The sequence below is a fragment of the Pinus tabuliformis genome, chromosome 7 (genome assembly GCF_031772625.1).
Source record: "Pinus tabuliformis cultivar Carrire ecotype Pingquan chromosome 7, CPIR1, whole genome shotgun sequence".
Taxonomy (NCBI): Eukaryota; Viridiplantae; Streptophyta; class Pinopsida; order Pinales; family Pinaceae; genus Pinus; species Pinus tabuliformis.
The window spans coordinates 79,337,374-79,358,724 of record NC_142293.1 but is presented as its reverse complement, the minus strand read 5'-3'; the positions used below and the strand labels follow the sequence as shown (position 1 = coordinate 79,358,724).

Sequence of the window (21,351 nt, the reverse complement as noted above, 5' to 3'; positions counted from 1 at the left end):
AGGCCCTGACGAAATTGTATCAACATACTTCCGTGTAGAGGAAGATGCTACTGGAAAATCAACTACGGTCATACTAGATGCAGAAGGGAGAACAAATAGACACCTTCCTCGGTCGATTGAAGGAGATTTGGGATCAGCTGACTTCCATAGGGGCCATGTCGGATGAGGAGATGATGGTGAGGACCGCATTGAACGCAGTCTCAGAGGATTGGGAGGTATTTGTCCAGAGCATACTGGGCAGGTCGACCCTTCCAGATTGGGAGGAACTGTGGGCGGCTCTTCGTCAAGAAGAGATCAAAAGGCTAACCAAGGCGGGAAGCAGCGGCAAGGGGGTCAGAATCAAGGAGGAAGAGGAGGATGCTGCCCTAGCATCTGAGGGAAAGCAGGAGAAACAAAAGAAGAAGGACCTCTCCAAGGTCAAATGCTTCCACTGTGGGGAACTGGGTCACTATGCGAGCCAATGTCTGAGGAAGAAGAGCAAGGGAGAGGCTTCTGAGACCAAGGCTGTGCCAACAAGGGCGGAGAAAGAAGTGGAGACAGATGATGACTGTGCCATGAGTGCTCATACGCCACTTGAGAGGAAGTGGGGAGACATCGAGCTGTAGTCAGACAGACTACAGGCGATGAGGGGCAGGATCCTTGAGGTACCCAACCTCTTGGATTATACCTTGCTACGAGAGCCCCGAAGAAGAGTAGCAGGACTGGCGGATGCCGGTAGAGACAAATGCGGATGGAGCGACAAAGGGAGCTACAGTGCAGGAGTCCTAGGACAGCGTGAGGCAACAATGCGAGATGCATAAAGTTGTTGCAGCAACACAGAGGTCAGAGAGGGAGCACTTGTCAGTGACAGAGGGAGCTTCAACATTGGGAGTGTTTCTAGCCATGACGAAGATGTCAGAGTTGGGAGATCAATTACTTACTTCTCCGTAGCTGAGTTGCAGTGCAACAGTTAGCAGTGGCAGTGCTATGGGTAGCACGATGCAACATGATGGAGAGGGGTTGCAATGCAGATGTAGCAGTGGCAATGGCAGGGCCATAGGCAGCAGTATGGATGCAGAGGAAGCTGCCGTACAGATGCAACAGTGGTAGGGCCATGGGTAGCAGTACATGATGTAGCAGTGCAGAGGATGTTAGGCAACAGACTTAGCATCAGCACAGGGACTGATGCCGGATGATCAGGGTGATGCTCAGTGAGGAGTATTACTAGAGCACAGTCCTCGCTAAGAGGGAGTGTTGATTTGGGGTAGCATTGAATGTGCTCTAGCCATGAAAATTGGTGGAGAGACTAAAGCACATGAGATCTCCAATACGCAGAAATGGTTTGGGAAAAATCCAACTAGTTTGGGAGATATTAAAATGATTAATATTTCTAATGGAGTCCCTAAGTCTAAACTTAGGTAAATAAAAATATTAATGTGAATTAATATAAAACTGAGTTAGAATGGTCCAAAAGTCATGGATCAAGCCAGATCTAATCTTAGCCGTTGATTAGGGACTTGATCTCGGCCGTTGAATTGTCAACGAGAAAAGTATAAGAGGAGGCTTGAGGATCACTTCGAGAACACACCGAGTTGATCAAGAATTCGATTTTCTGGGGCAGGGCTTGCTGAGGAAATCGAAGGAGTGATCAGAGTTGCAACTGAGGGGCAATGAATGCAGTAGCAGAGAGGTAGAGATAGTATCGGGAGCATCAGCGCAGAAGCCAGGAGAGGGTTGACGCAGAGCCAACTAGAGGCCACGCAGAAGTAGCCACGAGCTGCGCAGAGCCTGAGGAGGGCCAACGTGGGTGACGTAGAGCCTCCAGAGGCTGACGCAGAGCCCCGAGAGGCTAACGCTAGGCGAGAGAGGCTGACACTGGGTAGACCTTGGGCTAGAGAGGTTGACGCTGACCCTAGAGGTTAACACTGGGAGATTTCGTGGGGCAATATCTGTCTCCGAATGAGAGGTACTATTGTCGAGGGCATTCTCTGTTGGGTGAGCCATTTCTGGCACCCCGATTGTATTCTGAAACTGCTTAATAATAAAACCCTCAGATAGTTGCACCGGTTTTCCCACATTCGGTTTTTCCTAGGACACTAGTCCAAAAATACCGGTGTCACTTGTGTGTTTGTTTTTTTCCTTCAGTTGATGATTTGTATGTGTTAAGCCTGTACTCGTATTTATTTTCAGTATTTACATGGTAAATAACTTGTTAATTAACAAAACAAGTAGGAAGAAATAAATCAGAAAGTGCAGGAAGGATTTCTAACAGTTAGACTTAGAAATTCCAACAACATGCCCGCATGAAAAGAGACGTGGGGTGTTGCTTGCATTTTTGGGAAGGAGACAACCCTTTGGATAGCTTACTTGGATGAGGCTATGAAGGTTGGAGAATGTTGATTGAAGTTGGAGATGGAAGTGTTCTGCTAAATTTAGAAATGCGCTAAATTTGGCAGTGGAACCCACAAGTGTGTTAAAATCTGAAAGTTCTATGCAGAAACTTAAAAAATTCTTTGAAGAAACTTGAAAGTTCTATGCAAAAAATTGAATGTACTTTGCAGAAAGTTGAATGTACTTTGTAGAAAAATGAATGTATTATGCTGTTACAATCACCTAAAATGCATATTTCCTCAAAACATTTCAAATCAACAATTGTAGATAGAACATAAACTTAAGGATCATATGAAGATAACCAAGCACAAATATGAGACATTGAGATTTATGTCGAATGATCAAGGCAAAATCCCTCAAGGGGGAAAACCCAAATGATTTTTTTTTCTATTATATTTCTTCAATTGTTCAGCAAAGTACAAAGACAGAGAGAATGATAATGAATAAAGTCATCAATGCCTGATCAACTTGCAACCGAAGTGCTCTTGCTCTTTGCTTGAAGATCTCATTCTTATCTTGATCAAATCTTGTCCTTCACACTTGCTCCGACTCATCCCTTGTTCTTGCTCTTTACTTTCTCTCACATTTCTCTTGCACACACTCAACACTTGCTCTCCTTCACAATGAACATGCTACACTCAACTCTCACTTGCTCTTGCCTAAATAGATGAGAAAGGAGAGGAGTTGCAAAATGAATTCATGCCTTAAGCCAACAATAGGAGAATCAAATTCCATGAGGGAGGAGTTACTTGAGGAGAAGTGTAACTCATCCCAAGAATAAAGAGAGATGTACACTTGTCATGAGGAGTTACAATTCGAATTAGGGAGAGAGAGAGTTACACTTAGACATGAGAGAATATTTAGTGAACGTTACAAATTGAATTGAGCGAGGGAATTGCAAGTGCATTTAATGAGGAGTTACACTTTTTCCATACATTGAATTAGTGAGGGAGAGTTACATTCTCTTAAGTGTGGAGTTGCTATTTATTCCAAGAGAGAGGTTCAATTTACCAAGTAAGAGATTCTCAATTTAATTGAATTATTCCATGAGACTATTGATAATTCGTTTTTATTGATCCATTAAAGGTGAATGACTTTAGACTATTTTATGAATAATAATATAATAATAATAATACTAGTAAGGATAAAATATTAATTCTTGACTTGTATAATCATGATTGATTTGATTTTAGAGTGGATTCCATATGTTGAGATCATCCTTGATCATTTAGATATGACTTTCTATTTTTGGAAAGTCACTTCCAAATTGAGATGTGACTTATTGCTTTTGGAAAGTCATATTAAAATTGTCAGAAATAAAATTTTATTATAGTGGTTCAAATAGAACTAAAAGATATGATTTCTTCTAGGAGAAATTCATCCCTGAGCTGCCAAATTTTAACCCTCCCTCTCAACTAGGGAGGGGAATTTCTTTCTGCGTCAAATATCTTTGGTTCCTCTGATCTCTTTCATTCATCTTAGTTCAACTTTGCTCTGTAACATTTGTAACAATGAAGTAGAAATCTAAAGAAGAATCATCCAGTTGACACAAATTTGGAGTGGAAAGGATCATCACATGTCATAGAGACAAGGATTACACTCAACGATTTTCATCTCAAAAATTAAGTGATAAAACACATGCATCACATAGACAAGACTCAAACAAGTCACACAAACAAGAATCAATCACAACCAAGTTTCATTAAACATCAAGTGGTGGAACACCTGCATCCTAGACAAGTCACACAGACAAGTCTCACTACACCTATTGGCTAGATAGGTGGCTCTACCCACGTCCCACACTGTGGGTCGGATGCAAACTGAGGCCTACTCTTGTGGTACACACTACACAAGAGGCCCCTTATCTTCAAGACCTTTCCGACATCATTCTCTAAACCTGTGAGCTTTGACAGGGGGAAAGGTAGCTCAGTGTTCTCGATTCGCTGTGATCGCTTCCCGGAAGGGTCATGTCGATAAGTCCAAACTGCTCTCTAAACGCTGATCCAAAATGGATTTTGGATAGACTCCTAAGTCTAAGTGTTCCTCATAGAGGAAAATAAAAGTCCAAGGAAGTTCCTGGAAATAGCCCCATTGCAGAGATATTTTCATTCTGAATCCACTGCAACTTGAATGGGCAAAAATGGACTTAGGATGCAGAAGTTATCGCTCAAAAAAGATGCCCTTTGTTCCTTAGAAAAAGAGGCAAAAGCCTTTAAAAATGGCAAAAAAACCCTTCAAAAGGGAAATCGCATCGGACTAGGGAAAAAGAGCGGATTTAAGCGGAAAGGGGAAGCACCCCCAATTGTCGATCCTCGACATATCGGGTCGGAGGCGGGCTTGTGTGTATATAACCTAAGGCGGAACCTTGGGTCGATGTGATGCGTGGCGATTGGCGTTGGCATAGGCCATGCCATATGGAAAGACCCCGGGTCCATGCGATATGCGATTGCGATCAATCGCATCGCAATATCGCGTTGAAATAATACGACGGAGCGGGGCCATATATATATATATATATTTGCGCCGATGCGATGCGACTGGACCCGAAAGGGTTGTAAATGCCACTACATAAGTATTTCAAGTTCGATATGAGCCGTTTTTCAGGATTTTCTTTGTATTTGGGATTTTTAACAATAAACCAAAATACAAAGGAACCCGCGCCTATGCGACTTGCGATAGCGATTTAAAGGCGGATCCGATGAAATATAGGGCGAAATTCATAATATTTGAAGTCCGATAAACAATGATTTGGCGGATTTTTCCTGTGTTTTACATTGTTTCTCTGTGTAAACAGAGAACACTATTTTTGGGGATTTCAATGCAACGATGGTCCCTTTTGTTACAGAATAGGTGGCCACCATCCCTGAAGGCGTTTAACAATGATTGCTAACGCTCAAAGGGGGATTTGAGCGGACAGAGGCCGGGAGCCAGAGCCCAGAAAATGAAACAAACGGATAGTGCCGATTGGCTTAAAGACACAGAATGACAAAAAAAGAAAAAAGGAGGAAGCAGTGCTGAGACAAGAGTGCAGAAAGCGAAGCCAAAACAGGAAGCTAAGGCAATTGAGAACAGAAAGAGCTCAATTGAGAACAGGAGCGCAGGAAGAAAAAGGCAGAAGCAAAAAGAGGCCGAGAGAGAAAAAGCGAATGCGCAGAGCAGCCGAGGGAGTCACTTGGAGGTCAAGTGAAAAGCCAGGGAGCTGTACATTGCAGAGAGCCAAAGAAGCCAGAGCCGAAGAGCCAGAGCCAAGAGCTAGAGCGAGAGCCGAGAGCCATAGAGCCAAGAGCTTCAAGAGCCAGGGATAAAATGGTGTCTAAACCCATTGTTTCTGTGTAAAACCAATGGAGTTGAGCCAGGGAGCTTGTAAAAGGACTTTACCTTAATCCCAAAGAGCCTAGTCGAGTTGACTAGAGCTCACGGAGATGTAGCCCAAGAGTTTTGGTTGAACTTCAAATTAATATTGCTGTTCTGTGTGTGTGTTTTATTGCTGCATTGTCTCTACTGTTTTAATTGCTGCTATTTGCTTTATATCAGTTTAAGCAAATTAATTTACAACACCTGAACAGTTTAAAACAAACATAAGCATACACTATATTGTCAAGCATATTATCAATTCCGCATTGGTTAATCAATAAGACTTGGGAATATTTAAGCTTTGGAAGTGGGAAAGGATCTTGTAAGTTAGACAAGAAGCCTAAGTGTTCCATTTTCAGATTAGGTGGTATCAGAGCTTAAGATTGGTTAACCTCACCTTCAAAGAAGGTTATATCAGAATGCTTGATTGATAGAGCAAAGATTGTTTGTCTAAAAGGTGTTTAAACAGTCAGAGGTTGATTATATGCTTGTTCGCAGACTGACTATTGTTTGAGTTTGTAGAGGTGAAGGGAAAGCTATTGATAGCTCAGTCCAGGAAGGACAAGAAGGAAGAAGGGCTGAAGACACTCTTCTATCCCAAAGGACCTCAAGGAAATCCTTGAAGCACAAGAGGTTTGTTGCAAAAGCTTGCTTAGATAAGCTCTTTATTAATCTTGTTTGAAGTTCTTTTGTTCATTGGTATAATGACTACTTCTACAAGTGACTCCTCAAATTCCTCCTTCATCACAAGACTCTATGATGGAGACTTGAAGCGAGACTTGTTCATCATGATGGACAAGGTGAGAGAAATGTATGAGGATGGAAGGAAGAGCAACATACTTAGAGAGCAGTTGAATTCCATGAAGGAAGAGAAGCAGTTGCTTTCTGACAGACTGCAGGAAATGGAGAGGCAACTTCATATTGCAAATATGAACCTGAAGAGGATGCATGAGTTGGAGTCACAGCTCTTTGTTGCCAAAGAAGCCTTGGTCAAGTATCAGCTTGAAGAAGAGGTAGGCCATTCCAGTTTGTCTTCAAATTCTTCTAAGAATGCTTATATTGGTTCTTTTGAAAAACATACTAGAGGCATAGGTTCCAAGCTAATGTCCAAGATGGGCTATGAAGGAAAGGGCTTGGGAAAACATGCACAAGGTATTGTTGAACCAATAATGCTTGAGGAAAGGCCTAAGTATTTGGGTCTTGGCTATGGACAGTCTTATGGAGAGAGCTCCAAAGCTGCCATGAAGGCCATTGAAACAGCTCCAAGAAGGTGTTGCAATGCAGAATGTGAAGATTGTGTTCAGGAGGAATGCAATGGCTTGAAGCATCACTTGCAGGATGCTGGTGTTTAGAAGCACACACTTGAGCCAGAGAGTTGTGGAAACTCTAAAACAAATTAGTGCTTGACCTATAAAACAAATTTCTTGGTCAAGAAACCCAAGCTCAATAATAATAATAATCATTTTTCTTTCTTTTACAAAATACAAGAATCAAAAGTACATTTCATATTTATGATGTTCGTAACCTAATTACATTTTCTTCAACACCACCTGCTCATCAACCTTGACCTCTGGGGGATTTATAGAGTTAGACAGAATGGCATAATTCCCAAGGCTAGGTTGCTCCTTTATTGTTTCATTATGGGGACTCTTAGGATCTTCAACATGGAATCTGCTTTCAGGCTCTCTATGAAGTCCGAGGAATCCAAAACCTGTAGGAGAAGGAATCATAGCATATGATCAATTCATATGAATAATCCCTCCTAGATCAGAAGCCCACTTCCTTGACAATAACGAACCCCAAGCATTAGGTACATCAACTACAACTATTTCCATTACAATCATTATGACAGGGTAATCTGATAAATGAACCTGTAAATCCTTAATTAACCCATGAACTTCAATATTCTTAGAATCCATGGCACATATGATGTAGTAAAGCCTAAAAATTCTCAAATTGAGCTGCTGCATGACCCTCTTAGTCATAACACAAGTCGAGACATCAAAATCCAACATGCAATTATACAATCTATAACCATTAACCAACAAAGTAATAAAAAATGGTTGACGATCTTTATTATCTAGAATCCATACTTTGCAAATATATTGGGGCATCTTGATAGACAGTCTGAAGAGCCTTCTCTTGAGAAACATTAACACGAGGAGCTTCAATGGCTTTTAATGACTTAGCCTTTTGGGAAGGGATCTTCAATACCTTGATGACATGAACCCAGATTTTTGCATTATTAAACCAACTTCCCAAATCAACATCCAATCTAGAGCTTGAACAAAGGTTAAAACTTCGTGAGGTAATTTGATTATCATTTTGATCCTTATTCCTTTTTTGATAAGTTAACCCTTTATCCTTTGCATGTTGAAGTTTCTAAGTCTACTTAGTTAGAAACCCTCCATGCACTTTATCTGATTTATTCCTACCTACTCCTTATGTTACTTAACGAGTTATTTACAATATAAATACTAAAAATAAACACTAGTGCATGTTCAACATATTATAGATCAACAACTAAAGGAAACAGAAACAATCTCACCATATGACACCATTATTTTTGGACCAATGTCCCCGGAAAAACCCAATGTGGGAAATTGGTGTAGCTATCTGAGGGTTTTCTTATTAAGCAATATCAGAGTACAATTTGGGTGCCGAAACTGGCCTACCCAACAAAGAATTTCCTTGGCAGTAATACCTCTCAGTTTGAGACAAATCTCTTGGATGAAACCCCAGATAATCCTTCCGGTAGCTCCTCAACACCAATCTGCCCCAGAAACCCCAACGTCAGCCTCTCTATGCCCAGCGTTGGCCATGCGTCACCCCAGATGGGTCTGCGTCAGCCTTAGGAGGCCCTACGTTAGCCCTCTGGCCATCTGTGTCGGCAACATTGGCCTCTCTGAGGCTCTATGTAGCTCCCGACTGCCTCTACGTGGCCATGCGTGAGCCCTGGATGGCTCTGCGTCACTCTCCTCGGCTACTACGCTGCTCTCCTGACACTATCCCTGCCTCTCTGGCTCTCTGTACTCAATGCCCCTCAGTTGCAACTTTGGATCACTAATTCTATCTCTCTTAGCAAACCCTGCTCTAGAGAATAGAATGACTGATCTCTCTGGTGTATTCTCCAAGTGACCCTCAAGCCTCCTCTTATACTTTTCCTGTTGACATATCAACTGCCGAGTTTAAGTCCCTAATCAATGGCTAAGATTAGATTTGGCTTGATCCATGTCTTTTGGACCATTCTAACACAGTTTCATATTAATACATGTTAATATTTTATTTTCCCTAAGTTTAGACTTAGGGACTCCATTAAAAATATTAATTATTTTAATATCTCCTGAACTGTTTAGAATCTGCCCAAACCCTTTCTGCGTATGTGAGATCTCATGTGCCCCAACCTATCCACCAAATTTCGTGGTTAGAGCACATCCGATGCTACCCGAAATCAACACTCCCTCTTAGTGAGGACTATGCTCTAGCAATACTCCTCATTGAGTATTACTCTGATCATCCAGCATCGGTCCTTGTGCTGATGCTAGGCCTGCTGCCCACCAACCTCTGCACTGCTGTATCCTGTACTACTGCCCATGGTTCTGCCACTGCCATCGCTGGATCTGTACGACAATGCCCTCTGCATCCGTGCTGCTGCTGATCCTTTCTCCCAGCACTGCATCTGCACCGCACCTCCTCTCATCATGTTGCATCGTGCTGCCCACTACTACATTGCAACTCAGTTACCGAGAAGTAAGTAACTGATCTCCTAACTGACCTCTTTGTTGGGCTAGAGACCCTCTTGATGTTGAAGCTCCCTCTGCCGCTGACAAGTGCTCCCTCTCTGACCTCTGCGCTGCTGCAACAACTCCCTGCATCTCGCACCGTTGCACACCTCTCTGTGCCATCCTGCACTGGTGCAACACTCCCGTGCCTCTCACATTGCTGCAGCCTGCTAGCCTCGCGCTGTCTCGGGACTATTGCACTGTAGCTCTCTTTGCCACTTTATCCGCATCCATCTCTACCTGACTCAACCAGTCATGCTACTCCTCTTCGGGCCTCCCATAACAAGGTCTAATCCAAGAGGCTAGGTACCTCGAGGATCCTGCCCCTCATCGCTTGTAGTCCGCCTGACTACAGCTCGATGTCTACTCACTTCCGCTCAAGTGGTGTGTGTGCACTCATGGCATAGTCATCGTCTGTCACACTTCCTTCTCTGCCTGTGTTGGCGTTGCCTTAGTCTCGGAAGTCTCTCCATTACTATTTTTCCTTGGACACTGGGTCGCATAATGACCCAGCTCCCAATAGTGGAAGCACTTTATCTTGGAGAGATCCTTCTTCTTCCTCTTTTCCTGTTTTCCCTTAGATGCTAGGGCAACAACTTCCTCCTCCTGCTTGACTTTGATCCCCTTGCTGTTGCTACCCGTTTTCGACTACCGTCTGATCTCTTCCTGGGGAAGAGCCGCCCACGTCTCATCCCAAGGTGGAAGTGTCCCTTTCCCAGTATACTCTGGACAAATACCTCCCAGTCTTCTAAGACTGCATTCAGGGCCGTCCTCACCATCAACTCCTGATCTGGCGTGGCTTCGATAGCAGTCAACTGATCTCGAATCTCGTTCAGTCCTCCGAGGAAGTGTCGATCAGTTCTTCTTTCTTCATCTGATATGACCTCAACTAATTCTCAAGTAACATTCTTATCTGCACAAAAGTATGCTAGTACAATTTCTTGAGGGCCTTCCATATCTCATATGTCGTTTCCTTCTCGGCAATGTGTGGTAATACATGGTCCTTGACCCCGTTAAGGATGATGCTCTTGGCCCTCGCCATTGCCTCCTTGTACTTTTCATTATCATTGGGGTCGATTGCGATAGCTATAACTTTTAAGGCAAAGTTCTTGACACGATTTCTATCATGTACGGATAAGATTCTGGCCTTCCAGACTGTGAAGTTCGACGCTCCGTCCAGTCTATCCTGGTCTCTTACTTCATGTAGTGCCATGATGCTTTTCTACTTCCCTCTTGGAAGTTCTCTGTTCGACTCCTCCGAGTCTCTACTTCCCGTCTGGAAGTTCTCTTTTGGACTCCCTCTAAGTCCTGATTTCCCTCTTGGAAATCCTTATGCCACTGTCGAGATGCCCTCCTTCTCTGATCGTCTTGTGCAACCGCACCATTGATCCGGGTTCCTCGGCTATAAACCCTCGTTTGGAACGCCCTCCTCTTGGCCTTGCTCTCTTAGGTACTATTCTGATTACAATACTTCACCAGCTCCACTTTGCAACCTGAAGGTGAGAGCTCCTAGGCTCTGTGCAATCTCAGCACCAGCAACTCGGCCTCCTCAGCGAACTGTGTCAGCCCTCCCAGCTTCTGCGTGAGGCTCCCTTTGCCTTTCTTAGCCTCTGCGCTGCCTCTTCCCGACTCACCCTTGATGACGCAGGCACTACGTCAGCCTTCCCTTATTGCTGCTCTGCTAGAAACAACTTCTGTCACCTCGGGACAACTGTTTTCTGTTGCTATTGCTTCGCTCGGCTGATGTCCTTAGTCCTCCTGTGATCTGCAATTACGCTCTGATACCATGTTGAAGTTTCTAAGTCTACTTAGTTGGAAACCCTCCATGCACTTTATCTGATTTATTCCTACATACTTGTTATGTTACTTAACAAGTTATTTACAATGTAAATACTGAAAATAAACGCTAGTGCATGCTTAACATATTACAGATCAACAACTAAAGGAAACAAAAACAATCACACCATATGACACCATTATTGTTGGACCAATGTCCCTGGAAAAACCCAATGTGGGAAAACCGGTGCAACTATTTGAGGGTTTTCTTATTAAGCAATATCATAGTACAATCTGGGTGCCGAAAATGGGCTACCCAACAAAGAATTTCCTTGGCAGTGATACCTCTTAGTTTGAGACAAATCTCCTAGCTGAAACCCCGAATAATACTTCCGGCAGCTCCTCAGCACCGATTTGCCACAGAAACCCCAACGTCAGCCTCTCTCTGGACTGCGTTAGCCCCTCCTTGGACTGTGTCAGCCCCTCTCTGCCCAGTGGTGGCCCTGTGTCACCTCGGATGGGTTTGCGTCAGCCTTAGGAGGCCCTGCGTCAGCCCTCTGGCCCCTTGCGTCAGCAACGTTGGCCTCTTTGAGGCTCTGCACAGCTCTCGGCTGCCTCTACGTGGCCCTGCGTGAGCCCTGGCTAGCTCTGCGTCACTCTCCCCAGCTACTGTGCTGCTCTCCCGACACTATCTCTGCCTCTCTGCCTCTTTGTATTCAATGTCTCTCAGATGCAACTCTCGATCACTAATTCTATCTCTCTTAGCAAACCCCGCTCTAGAGAATAGAATGACTGATCACTCTGGTGTATTCTCCAAGTGACCCTCAAGCCTCCTCTTATTCTTTTCTTGTTGACATACCAACGGCAGATATTAAGTCCATAATCAATGACTAAGATTAGATCTGGCTTGATCCATGTCTTTTGGACCATTCTAACATAGTTTCATATTAATACACATTAATATTTTATTTTCCCTAAGTTTAGACTTAGGGATTTCATTAAAAATATTAATTATTTTAATATCTCTTGAACTGTTTAGAATCTACCCAAACCCTTTTTGGTATTGGAGATCTCATGTGCCCCAACCTCTCCAACAAATTTCGTGGCTAGAGCACATCCGATGCTACCCCAAATCAACATTTCAATCTCCAAGACTTGCTCTGGAGAAGGCTTTTCACCAAATAATTCAACCATCAAATCCTTTTCATGATCAAAGTTATTAATACTAAAGGAAGATGTAGAAGGCCTGACCTCATGACTATTTTCCTTAACTTCCATCCAATCTTCCATAGATAATGAATATTCCTTGCCAACCACATTTATTTGATTACTTGTCCCAAGCATCCCACTATCCATGATTCTCTTAACAGTGGGGCAAGTAGCCTCTTCATGAAGAGCATCACAGGCCCTATAATAAGGAGGAGTTTCATCCACAAGATTGGCAGATTCAAGAGGATTTGGCGGTCTATGCTCATTAGATGGGCCTTTCCTCTGCCAAGCATTATTATTCCATTATTATTATTATTTCTAGGTTGGAAGTTCTGTGCTTGAGATCTTTCCATTTGGACCAACCTAGACTGCAAGGCACTTATTTCCTTAGCATGATTAGATATTAACTTAGCTTGATTTAGCTCCATGCTTTCAAGTTTCTGCATCAACTTTTGCATAGGATCATCATCAGATTCTTTAATCTCTTTTCCTTTAGGCTCTTTCAATTTGGTTGAAGCCCTATCAAAACCTGGGATTTCAGACTTCCCAGATGCTTTCTTATCCTTTTCAAGCTCTTCAGCTAAAGTCTGAGCAACTTTATAGTCAAGAATTTAGCACGTCTCAATTCATAAGAAGTATGAATATTAAAAGCATCAATGTAAAAATCCAAAAGAGATTTATCATGAGGCTTATAATATTGAGGTAATTCTTTAAAAATACCATTAAATCTCCTATTAAACTCTTCTACCGTTTCATTTTCCTTCTTCTTTGTGACACTGATAGCCTTAAATAGATGCCTTTCTTCTCTCTTATCTCCATACTTGTCCTTAAAGGCAATAATTATTAGAATATTCCTTTTTAGTATTTAATGCTCATTCTTTTCGCTGTTGCTATTTTTTATTCTTTTAGCAGTTTCTTAGATGAAACTGATTGTTTCCATATTATACATAGAAACTTGATGTTTCTATTATTGTAAATATCTCTGTATTATTATTGAGCTTCAGCTTGCTCATGATTAATTAATTGATTGGAAATCCATATGCGTTGTTCGCACTGTTTTATGGTATCGGAGCACAGGTTTCTTTCGAAATAATTTTTCACTGTTTGAAAAATTTTGTTTCATTTCGAAATTGCTCTTTAGGGGTCTGGATTTTTTGTTATCGTGGCCACATTCGAAATTTTTTTTTTCTCCAAGGGTTAGCGTCTCCATTTACAAAGAACGCTTGTTCATGTTCTGATTGGTCTGAGATCTGAAAGCTATTTTTATATTTTTCTCTCTGTCCGGTTACGGGTTCGAATCTCTGCGTGGATGCTGTCGACTGAATGAGATAGTTCAAACGCTACAGGTTCTGACGTGACTGCAACCTCAGACGTCGAGAGAAAATTTAAATTCCTCCAGCGGACGATTTTTCAGGTGTGTCGTATACGAACCGTCGGGCAGTCGACTGTTATCTCCAGGCCGACAGAGGTCCGTCTCATTCAGATGCTTCCTCGCGCTGTCAATCAATGCGGTTAGTGTTACTGGTGGGTATAAGCACCAGAATCTCCGCTGCTATCGCAATACCATAAGCGTGGAATTGTTGATCATCGCATCTTAGCCGCTGGACCAGAAGCCGAGGTTATTCGATTTTTTTTTAATTCCACCGTCTTCTGTCTTGGCTTCCATCAGCAACGTAAAGCCTAAGATCGTGACCCGCGTCATTTCAATCTTCTCGAAAGGCTCAGTGAATCAGCGTATAGACGCAAAGACATTACATCAGACGTAATTCTTCTTCGTTGGTTATATTTCAGGCGTTGGCCGCCAGTGTCGCCGCCGGGAGATTGGGTGCCGTCAGTTCCAGCGTGAGGCCTCCGTGGTGCTGGTGGTGAACGACGACGGTGTGTGTTCTACCGTTATCAAAACAGTGTGGTCGTTATCTAAGTGCTGCCAAATCTGCTATTATATTATTAGCCAGAGCAGGAGTTGTCTCGCATAGAGAAACAGAGACTTTGTCTGATCAGCTGAAGGAAGAGGTCATCTACCCGCGCTCATTTTATTCCGCAGACCCTTTCGTTTCATCCGCTTCGTTCATTTCGTGGTCAAACATAGAATTTTTGCTGTGGCACCTGTGTGTTGAAAAAGGGCACTTACGACTTCTGATTGGCGTAAGCGTGTCGGTTCTGTTTTGCCAAGGGTAAATCGATTGATTTTTAGCGCTAAATCAACCTGATTTCAGTCCGGAAGCTCTTGATCACTGCAGATTTCAGTGATTCTGCGTGTTGGAAGGTTTTGAGCAGAATAAGTCTGGCACTGTCAGCTTGGACTCAGCGGCAGTCATTCCACAAATCCGATTACACACCACGTAATCATTCCTGGTGTGCGTTTTGCGGCAGTCTCTCTCTTTAGTGGCGTTGCACCATCGATGTATTTGTGACAGCGGCTTTCTCCAGCAGTAACAGTCGGCAAAATTCGTTTTTTTATGCAACAGTCAGCCTCTTCAGCTATCGGTTCAACATTTCTTGGTCCGAAAGAGGTGACTTTGGATTAGTAAAGGCAGCGGAAACCATAGAGAGCATCCATACTGCAAACAGCCGGTATTTCTAAGAACTGATATTTGAATTTCCGGCTTTTCTAAGAACTGATATTTGATTTCGAAATAATTTTTCATAGTTTGAAAAATTCAGTAGTTCATTTCGAAACTGCTCTCAGGGAGATTTCTTGATCAGCTAGCTTCTTCGCATCTTAATCTCTTGAGTTTTTTCATTCCTTTCTAAGGTCGAGCCCTCTGTAAGCCAGGTAGCCTTCACTGAGTCTTAGCCTCGGCTTTGCTCACTGTGATAAAAGCTTACAGTCGTCTATCTCGATACAGAAATGGATTCTTCTCTGTCTTGTGAGATCTCCACAATTTGTTGATTCTTCCTATCTAGTGTTTGTTTAAGAAAATTGTGCTTCTTACAGTAAATCAGCTTCCTTTGGGAATCATTTCATATTTATATCAGCATCTGTCAATTTTTGTCTGGATCAGCCAGCATCCTCGTTGAAATCCGTGCAGGATTTTTTGTATTTTTCCATATCTTGGGAAACGTGCAGATGGCTTCGTTAACCAATCTCATGTTGGAAGGCAGTCAGGAATATTCCGAGCAGACAGAATCTGCCTTTTACGCCTTTATGGCTAAAAGGTCGTCAGATCATGTACCGTCTTCTGCTTGGTACATTGACTCTGGTGCATCACGCCATTTCTCTCACAGGCGTGACTGGTTTATTGACTTCTCACCTTTCAGTGATTCCGTGGTATTTGGTGGAGGTGAAAAATACACAGTGGTTGGCAGAGGTACCGTTCAGATCCAGTCTGGTGGGCGCACACTCATCTTCTTGAATGTATACTATGTTCCTGGTATGGAAATTAATCTGCTGTCTGTCAGCCAGATTATGAGGAATTCTCCTCAGCTTGATGTAGTGTTCAGTGCGCACAAGTGCTCCATTATTGACAGGGAGACTAGTCTAACAATTGCTGTTGGCCTAGAGGACCATGGTCTATATAGGCTACTTGACACCGGTGACTCTCCAGAAGTGGCTCTAGCAGCACGTGCCTCTCCCATCAGTACTCTATGGCATCAGCGATATGGGCATCTCAATATGCAGTATCTCTCTCAGCTCTCTCGGGAGGGACTTCTGTCAGGATTACCTGATATTCAGACTCAGCAATTGGGGGTATGCGGCGCCTGTCAAGCGGGAAAGCAACATCGGTCTCCATTCAAGGATGGAGAATCTTGGCGAGCATCTAAGGTACTTCAGTTACTTCATGCTGATATTTGTGGTCCTATGAATACAGCCTCTATCACTGCTTGCAAATATTTTTTACTTATTGTAGATGATTTCAGTAGAAAGATGTGGGTGTATTTTCTAAAAAATAAATTTGATGCACTTAGTACCTTTCAGAAGTTTAAAACCTTAGTTGAAAAAGAGTCTGGCTGTAACATCATGACTCTTAGGACCGACAATGGGGGGGAATTTTGTTCTTCAGCTTTTGCCAACTTCTGTGATATTCATGGCATCAAACGTCAGTTAACCACACCCTACACTCCTCAGCAGAACAGTGTTGTCGAGCGTCGCAACCGCACGGTTGTTGAAATGGCTCGTTCCATGTTACAACACAGGAGTGTTCCAAACAGATTCTGGGCTGAAGCAGTATTTACTGCTGTTTACCTTCTTAACCGATCACCCACTCAGGCTGTTACAGGGAAGACTCCTGAAGAGGTTTGGTCTGGCCGTAAGCCTAAGATCAGTCATCTCAAAGTATTTGGCTCAGTTGCATATGTTTGGATTCCAGCTGCTAAGCGCTCTAAGTTGGATTCCAAAAGCCAGAAACTCATGATGACAGGGTACAGTGATCATCACAAGGCCTATAGGTTGATAGATATAGCCACTGGTCGTCTTAGCTTCAGTCGGGATGTAGTATTTGATGAAGACAGAGGATTCTTTTAGTCTTCTTCTTCTGATCAGTGTTCTGAGGATCAGCCTCACAGTGTTCTTCTTCCGGTCGGTCCACCTGATGGGAGGGATGATGTAGCATCAGTATTTGATAACACTCTATCTGAGCTTCCTCCAGAAAATAACCCTCCTCTTGCGGTCCCTATTGCTCTTGAGTCTTCTCCACCTCTTCCTGATATTGGTTCCTCTACTCCTGATATTGGTTCTTCTACTCTTCGGCCTAAATGGTGGGCTAAAACCATTGGTGATCTCCGGGATGATGAGCTCCTTGAAGGTAGAACGTCTAGACATAAGAACAGACAACAGTCTACAGTCAATTTTGCTCTTATGGCTAACCTACACAGTATTTTTGAGCCTGAAACCTATTCAGAGGCTAAGGGTACATCTGAGTGGGAACAGGCTATGGAAGCCGAATTCCAGAGTCTTCAGAAGAATCACACATGGACACTTTCTGATCTTCCTGCAGGGAAAAAGCCCATAGGCTGCAAATGGGTGTATAAAGTGAAATACAAAGCTGATGGAACCATAGATAAGTATAAAGCTCGGCTTGTGGCTCGAGGATTCTCACAGAAGGAAGGCATCGACTATGAGGAGACTTTTGCTCCTACAGCCAAGATGAGTACCATAAGTTTTGTCCTTGCCCTAGCAGCTCAGTTCAAATGGAAAGTTCATCAGATGGATGTAAAAAGTGCTTTCCTAAATGGTGATCTCCAAGAAGAAGTCTACATGACGCAACCTATGGGATTCAAGGTTGCTGGTCAAGAACAGAAAGTGTGTCGGTTAGCTAAAGCAATCTATGGATTGAAACAAGCTCCTCGGGCTTGGTACATGAAAATTGATCAGTACCTGACAGATCAAGGTTTTCAGCGGAGCCCATCTGATGCAAACCTGTACATCAAGCATACTGGTGATGATATCTTGTTTGTGGTTGTCTATGTGGATGACCTTATCATTACTGGCAGCTCTGCACATTTGATCCATGGGATCAAACAAGATTTATGCAGAACTTTTGAGATGACAGACTTGGGACTTCTTCATTACTGTCTGGGGGTTGAAGTTTGGCAGACTGAAAATCAGATCTTTCTCTCTCAGTCCAAGTATGCCAAAAATCTTGTGGACAGGTTCAGAATGCAGGATTGCAAATCGGCCACGACTCCTATGGAACCAGGGCTCAAACTTTCAGCATAGTCATCCTTTCCCCTTGTGGATGAAACTTTATTCAGGCAATTAGTGGGCAGTCTCATCTATCTTACTGCTACCAGACCTGACATCAGTTTTGCAGTAAGCTACATTTCCCGCTTCATGTCAGCTCCTAAAGCTGATCATTGGAACGCAACAAAGCGTGTGCTACGATATGTGCGTGGCACTTCTGATTATGGCCTCCTATACACTCGAAGTTCCAATCCTATACTCAGGGGTTACACTGATTCTGACTGGGCCGGTTCGGTTGATGACCGTAAATCTACAGCTGGGTATGTGTTTAATCTAGGATCCGGTGCTGTTACTTGGACTAGTAAGAAGCAACAGGCAGTGGCTCTCTCCTCAACAGAAGCAGAATATCGGGGAGCAGTTAAGGCATCATGTGAGGCAGTTTGGCTTCGACGTATGCTGGCAGATATGCATGTTTCCCAGACCGGGCCTACTTCTTTGTTTTGTGATAATCAGGGAGTGCTCAAACTTGCCAAGAATCCAGTCTTTCATGAACGAACAAAGCATGTGGAAACTCATTGCCACTACATTCGCCAGCTTGTTGAAGACGGCTCAGTTCAGTTGCAATATGTTCCCACAACAGAGCAGCCCGCCGACATTTTCACCAAGCCTCTTGGTCCTGATAAATTTGTAAAATTCAGAGGGTCTATTGGTGTTGTAAATAGATTGAGCATTAAGGGAGGGTATTAGAATATTCCTTTTTAGTATTTAATGCTCATTCTTTTAGCTGTTGCTATTTTTTATTCTTTTAGCAGTTTCTTAGATGAAACTGATTGTTTCCATATTATACATAGAAACTTGATGTTTCTATTATTGTAAATATCTCTATATTATTATTGAGCTTCAGCTTGCTCATGATTAATTAATTGATTGGAAATCCATATGCGTTGTTCGCACTGTTTTACTAATAATCGGTTGCAATGAGTCAAATGAATTATCAGGCTTTTCCATAAACCAATCCAAAGCATCTTCCTCCAAGGTAAGAACAAAGAGGCTCATTTTTACATCTTCGTGATTATAATCAGCAGCTCTCACATACTTACCTAACCAAGAACCAAAATATTTTAGATGAGCATCAACACTAATTACATTATTACCTTGAAAAGAGGGCAATTTGTTAATCCCATTCTCCAAAAGATCATTGGGATAACCTTGAATGTTAGCAAAGTTACAATGGGCAAACACGTCCATGATGTCGTGCTCAGCCGGGTCAGGGAAAAGAAAATGGATATCAGAGAGAGCTTCTTGTCCGAGATTAACAAGAAGAGTACAGGAAGAGAACCTGTGTAATCGTACTCTGAGAGCCTTTTTAGGATCAGGAGCAGGATTAATCAAGCTACTTGGATGTCTTCTAGTACATACTCCTGTAGAAGATAAAAAAATGGAGTCGCCACCCGAACAGAAATCTAACTTTGATAAACTCAAGATGCTAAGAATGAAATTAGTAAAAGAAACCAAGGACAAGAAACTTATCCCGGTGAGATGAAAGGATGAGAAATGAGGAGATGAAAATGATTAAGACAAATGTCACAAAGCCAAGGTCCAAAAATTGGTCCCCAACAACGGCGCCAAAAAATGTTGTCGCTCAAAATGTACAGGCAGCACGGCAATGATTGAGGTCCGGCACTGTCATTTTGAGCGACAGCAGGTGTCATTAACAAGCAGACTTGTAAGGAACCAACACAACCATCTATAGCAAGATATACTCCACCTCCTCTAGGAAACAATGGTAATAACAGGAAAATGGGGGACAATATAACCATGATATCACTTGGAGCTATCCCAAGAAGAATGGAACCAAAGACATTAAAACTTAAAGGAAGAATAAATAATAAATATATCTCAATCTTGTTAGACTTGGGTAGTACATACAACTTTGTTGACATCAATCTTACAAAACAGTTGAACCTTTTTGTATACCTTGTGAAGGATTTCATTGTTACAATCGCTGATTGTCAACAACTTAAAGAGATAGATAGGTGCCATGAAGTTTCTGTATAGATACAAAGCTTGAACTACAAACGAGATGTTACACTCTATGACTCATTGAGATGGACATGGTGTTAGGAGCAGAATGGTTGATGCAATTGGGCACCTATGTCACAAACCTACAAGAACAATTTATGGAGTTCAAATTGCAAGAGAAGAATTACAAGTTATATGGCTTGTGAAGCCAAAATATTTTGCAAAAAGAACTCCTAAATTTCACACTTCTGCTATAAACAAGTCTTATCAATATTTGATACAAATCCAAAGTCAAGATCAACTCTTCTAAACGGAAGACAAAACCAGATAAAGTTGCTTTGAAGATGAAGCATTTCTAAAGAGGAAGGCAATTGTATATGCATAATCTAATAAGCTAGGAATAAATGAATAAGGCAATATCAATAAAGTTCTGAGATAAGAAAAATAAACACTAAAGTTAATGAATTAGCAGTTAATAAATAATGTCTTTTTATGAAAAAGCACCAAGGCAGCCCGCTTAGGATTATTTATTTGGGTCTCTCATTGTAAAAGCTCATCTTTATCTAACATTCATGTTTTATATTATATGCTTCTCATTGATTGAATGAGTTTGTGAGCTTAATGCTCCAACCTACTTTAAGTTTATGGCTGATATGTAGCGGAAAAAATAGTACTAGAATTGCAAATAATGGTCCGGTTGTCAAATTTCTTTGTGAGATTCTGAAGGAAGTAATGGTGGAGATGAATCGCTGGAGTATATTTCAGAGTACTGCAGTAGAATATGATTGCTAAATAAAAAACATGCCTTATCTATTATATGATTTTCTGACCTTATATTTTTACCAACCAATGTCACAACTTGACGATATATCTCTTGTTTGGATAATGTCTATTTTTGAATATTAGAAACTTTAATAATTTTTATGGTGACCAAAAGAAAGTGGGTTTGCAGGAATCAGATTTGGCTGTTCGATTCTGTAACGATGTGCAACACAGATCAGATTCAGTAAGGAATTGTTTCATTTTTGTTGGGATGCATAGAAACAGTTAAAACTTAAAAATGCTTAAATATGCATTTTAGGTGTCCACTATGTAATCATTTATGGTGGATAATTTACTTATTATTTTCAAGAGATGCTTCATGTTTGAGGAATGACATTCTTTGATGTTGAGCTACTTTAAGAAAAATGTATTGGCCACTTGTTCGGAAATCTC

The 21,351-nt window shown here is 42.1% G+C and overlaps 1 protein-coding gene across 2 annotated transcripts in view; it reads left to right on the top strand.

Annotated features, from left to right (window-relative positions):
- The window catches only part of LOC149245285 (G-protein coupled receptor), a 278,843-nt gene that overhangs the window by 52,834 nt on the left and 204,658 nt on the right, over positions 1 to 21,351 (top strand). For both annotated transcript variants that reach the window (XM_089457738.1, XM_089457737.1), the window contains exon 5: positions 21,089 to 21,142. In XM_089457738.1, the coding sequence (XP_089313864.1) occupies positions 21,089 to 21,142 (54 nt within the window). The remainder of the gene's footprint in view (positions 1 to 21,088; positions 21,143 to 21,351) is intronic.